Raw genomic sequence first — 5,013 nt, 5'->3', positions numbered from 1 at the left:
CTCTAAGATAACACATTCCGTACCTGATACAGGCCCTAGCACAGAAGAGTTCAAAAAATACTTGACATTAGTTTCTTTCCTGAAAACAGGACTCAGACTACTATCACTCCTTTGCTAAAAGACCTGGCACCTGTACATTTGGTTTTCTCTGAGGAGACATGCTTGCCTACCCTGGAGTCAACTGTGCTCCTTTTGGAAAGTTTTCTAGATAACCCTCTCCCATCACTGCAGTAACCTTCTGTGGAGTATGTATGACACCTCTCACTTTGGCTGGCTCAGATGATAGCCAGCTTTGCAAGACAGCAATTTCCTCTAGGTCTGGTTGCAACAGGACACCCCTAGACAGAAGACCTCCAGGGGCCTCAGAAAGGGGACTATGAGACAGACAAGGGATGGAGTGGGAAGATGAATACTAGAAAGTTCTAACATGATTTCTTTCAAAGACTTATTCTTCTCCAGCAAAATACTAGGTGAGATCTCTAGAACAAAGACAGAAAAAAGAAGAGTAATAACAAGAGTGTGAAACTACTACATATACTACATACAAATCGGCCTAGGACAGGAATGGAGCATGAAGAAAATCTTCATGCTTACCCGGGTAATTCTGGCTTCCTGAAAATTCTTGCCAGTTACTAAGGGAACAAAATCTCATTTGGATCTTACTCTCCCCGTCGCCACTGCTCAGCCTCACAGCCTCCTACACACACCTGTTTTCTGCTGCTTTTATAACCCACTCATTAATAGCTGGTTTCAACCTAGGAGCTTTTAGAAGTCAGGATTCCCAGGCATACTCCTGATAAGTTAAATCAGAATCTCTGAGAATAGGAGAAAGAATATGGTAATTTATAGGTTAAGAATCACTGGAGTCTTTACTGTTGTTATTGTTGTTTATGTTTGTTTTCAGTGTAAGTCTTGATCTATACTTCCCTATCTTTCAGGACTCTAGTGCAACTTAAAGAAATCTACAACTAACTAGATGACAATTATTCTAGTAAAACAGTAAAAAAGAAGTGGCCCTACCCTGTTTCCTTAAAGAACTACAGATCAGGAGCCTGAGACAGAAAGAGTGTACTGCACTTTACTTCCCCAAAGCAAGAGAATGACTCTGGGCTGAGACGGAAGACCTTGAGACCATGAAACAAGACTGGAAGATAAAAAAAAAAAAAAAAAAAAAAAGGGAGTGAAAAGAGGAGAGAAGAAAGAAGAGAACATCTTCATGTTATTCAAAGGGCAGGCACACAGGGAGAAAATGAAATGGCAAAGGGTAATAGAGAGGAAGAAAAGGGAGAAGGAAATAAATTGTAAATATTATGACCTGCAGGCTGCAAGGAAGCAGTAGAGTTACTTACTGTCCTCTCTGTATCCAAGGCTCCATTGCCTAGCAGAACCTCTATGACTTCATGCTGAAGTAGATCACAGCCCAAGGTGGGGGGTGGGGGGCTTACCTCCCTGGGCAGCTTAGGGGTTCCTGCAGCAGCCACTACCTTGCCCAACCCCTCCCACTCCCTACCATGTTGGTCAGTAACCCCCACCTGCTAACACTGGATGAAGCAGATGCCACTTGGACCCTCATCAAGGATAAGGTAGGTAAAATAAGGAGGCTAAGAAGGAAGTGGCTAAGTGTGACCAGGCTGATTCTTAGGTGGTCTCTGTGTAGAAAGAGGTGGGACATCTAAGACAATAGTAGCAGCAGTAACTGACATATAAAAGCACAAAATAAACAAACACCTGAGTGAATGAATGAACTGAGGATGAACAACTAATTTAAGACAAACATCAAAATTCTTCAGAGGAAAAAGGAAAAAATGTGTATTTCCAAGCTTAAACCACCATCTTAGAGAAGCGACCATCAGACTTGAGGCAGCCTTAATGGCCCTTAAAAACCATTGCTTGGAAATATGCTCACCACAGAGGCAAGGGAAGCAGAAATAAGAGAGCAAAGGATTTTCCCAAGATTAAGAGTAATTGGTTTCAACAGTGCTAATCTGTATCTACCCTAGACCTGCTGAAATTATAGTGAACATATAAATGAGGCCTTCCTCCATAGGAAAGAAAAAAGAAAACCCTTCTTATATTATCTCAGTGAATAACTCGGCGCAGAGATACACAGAGTAAGTGGGACGACTTCAAACAGAACAGGGCACCTCTGAGTGCCCTCATTTCCTTCTTTCAATGTACAGGCCAGCATTTCAAAAACAGCTTTATGGTACAAAGTAAGAGCAGGGCAGCTTCAGGGGCCATTGGATGAACTCAGTGTAGGAGCACAGATATGTGGGATCTGGTGGGAAAAAAGTAGATCACTTGGAACTTTTATGTGCCCTTGCTCTCTAGCATAACTGAGAGCCAGAAGGTTCAGTCAATGAAAGTTTGAATGGATGGCTATCTTAATAGCTAAGTTACTACTAAAGAGGATCTTACAATGTTCCCAGGTACTCTCAATAACTGCTTACCAGTTACACATACTCCAAACAAAAACAAGAAATAAAGAAGGATAAACCTAAGGAACTAAAAACCCTAAATGGATACTGGAATGAGACAATGATTAGGCCTCACACACAGAAACAACTATCCCTTGCAGGTTGGGTAGAAAACACAAAAGAGGTAACTAACCCCCACAAACAACAGGCATTGTAAGCCTACATCTGTGTGTCCTTTCTCACTAATATTATCCCATCTCCTAATCAAGATCTTTGAAGATTCCTTTTTTCCACATTCATGATGAGACTAAGTTCTACCAATTCTGTGACTTCGACTTCCCATTACCTTAGCTCAGGAAATAAAATCATGTTTTGCTTGCATTATTTCAACAGTCTTGTTATTTCCCTTTCCCGCTTTATAACTATGAAAAATCAGTTCTCTTCTTCCTGATCCCATCTTCCACCCAGAGCCTACAAATGGCTTTCCATTGGCCTCAGGATAAAACAATCACTTATAAAAGGCTTACACACACAGCTTTCCATAAACTAACTCCTGTGTGCCTTCCCTCTTCCTACCTTAAATGCAAGCAGTATGAAATTGTGTTCCTAAATGTACATGATTTGATGGTTCAGGGATTTTCCCTGGCTGTCCTTTCTGCTAGGAATAACTACTGCCCAACCTGCTAATCCCGCCAAAGCTCAAGTACTGCCACTATCAAACGTCTTTGACCATCTTTCTATCAAAGACAAAGGCTGTTAAATCACTTGTCTTTATCTCAAACTGCTATCATTTTACTTAGCTAACTACTGTTCACATTTTTGTCTCCTCCATTAGCCCAAGCTACTTTAGGATAAGAATGAAGTCTCATTCTTTCATGTATCCAAGTATCTACCATAATCTGGCACAAAATAAGACATTCAAGGTTTTACTACAGAAGGGAACTAGGTGATAAGAAGTGTGGGTCTATGTATACCATAGAAATGTACTTAAAGAGTGAACAGTGGTGGGAAGGTCAATTTAGACAACACAAGTTAACCTCTGACCTTAACTCAGACCCTGACTTATAAACTGGCCACCTGCAGGTCATCGAGGAACGTTTTGGGTCCAATGTAGTGGCAGTACCTTTCCTGTCGGATGCAGCCTGCTATGATCTACTGGGCGTTCTAGTGAAACAGTCCCGTCCAGCCCACACCCGCCTAATTTTGCCAGGCCGGCAGGGTCGAAGGGCACTGAAATCAGTAGGGCTGCTACCAAATCTTCTAGAACAGGTAGGGTCTGATGGTGTCTTTTCCCACTGCACTCGGGAATACTCACCAAATGGCCAAGCCGAGATAGCCTATGAAGAAATGAGAATGTTGGATGGGCAGCCCTGCCGGATCCGCCTACATATGGGAGGCCTGCGCAAGAAAGTTGCCTTCCTACTGCTACCACCAGGGCTGGTGAGCCTACAGCAGAATCTTCCTTGGCTCCGAAGCACCCACAGCATCTACGTCATCTACCAGGTCTTCTCCTGCACCTGGCTGCAGCTAGGGCTGTTCCCGACAGCCCGTGAGCCCCAGCTGCTCCGGTTACAGCGGTCATTACCTATTGCTTTCTCCTGCCTCAAGTTTTCACTGCAGCCCAAGGGTGTGCTGGGACCACAGAAGTCTCTAACCAAAGACCCATTGCCCCAAGGAGCCATCTGGGTTAGACCTAGCCTTAGCATCTTATCAACTCTGGCCCCCACATCAGTACCTGCTGATACCCTTGAAGTTGCTGATGTATCTCCACCTGTCCCAGCCCCACCTACACCACCTCCCCAAGAAGGGCCAGAAAGCAGACCCACCAGATTCTCCTATAAGGGTCGAAACCCCTTCCGGAGGGGCCCCTATATGCTTTCAGGTACTGCTAGAGGAAATGAAGATGAGGGATGGGAAAGACCATTGGAGGGAGAGGGTACAGGGAGTATAGCCCATGAATGGGTTCAGCAACCGAGTGTGTACAGGACCCTTATGAAGGGACAGACTTGTGGGAGCCCAGGGAGGGTGAGATGGAAGCATGACCCTGGTAAGGGTGTGTGGTGAGGGGATGTGTGTAACAGAATCAGAGGGAGGGACTAGGGTGGAAGATCAGGGCGGGCATGAGTCAAGCTGTGACTATCCCCAACCCTAGCAGAGAACTGGCTCTTCAGCCCCCGCAACCCCCCACCAGGAGCCCAGGGTGGGGGCCCCGGGGACCCCGACCGGCACTCCATGTCCCTGCCCCTGCTGCAGGGTCTGTCCTCGGAGTTCGACAGCGACGAATGAAGCTGAGGCAAGAGATGCAGGGGGCAAGGCCCCTAAGATCTGACATAGGGATACTGGTCCCCAATAAACATCAGCTGCTGCACCCCCAAACCACCTTGGGCCTGTGTGCTTCTTCCTTCTGGGATGCAGAAAATGAGTCTCCATTTTCCCCTAAGCATTAAGTCCTCTCACTTCTAAGAGTAAGTGAAACCCAACCATCAGTGTTATCACCAGAAAGGCCCCCTGATGATTCATGTCCCACCTGCATACAACCTTCACAGGGCCACAGCCCCAGAGATAAAGGGTGCCAAAGAAGAATGAGCACAAAATA

The 5,013-nt window shown here is 45.3% G+C and overlaps 1 protein-coding gene across 1 annotated transcript; it reads left to right on the top strand.

The window, feature by feature from the left end:
* The first annotated feature begins 1,230 nt into the window (after positions 1-1,230).
* Positions 1,231-4,703, top strand: CUNH11orf42 (chromosome unknown C11orf42 homolog). Its single transcript, XM_041666648.1, has 3 exons — positions 1,231-1,583; positions 3,501-4,299; positions 4,570-4,703. The coding sequence occupies exons 1-3, from the start codon at positions 1,512-1,514 to the stop codon at positions 4,701-4,703; spliced, it is 1,005 nt and encodes a 334-aa protein (XP_041522582.1). The 5' UTR covers positions 1,231-1,511.
* Positions 4,704-5,013: the final 310 nt, after the last annotated feature.

Source organism: Microtus oregoni, unplaced genomic scaffold, assembly GCF_018167655.1.
Source record: "Microtus oregoni isolate MIOR12 unplaced genomic scaffold, Mior012 000016F_ref0000370, whole genome shotgun sequence".
NCBI lineage: Eukaryota > Metazoa > Chordata > Mammalia > Rodentia > Cricetidae > Microtus > Microtus oregoni.
Note: the sequence above shows the minus strand (reverse complement) of the source record. Positions and strands in the feature narration are given on the sequence as shown.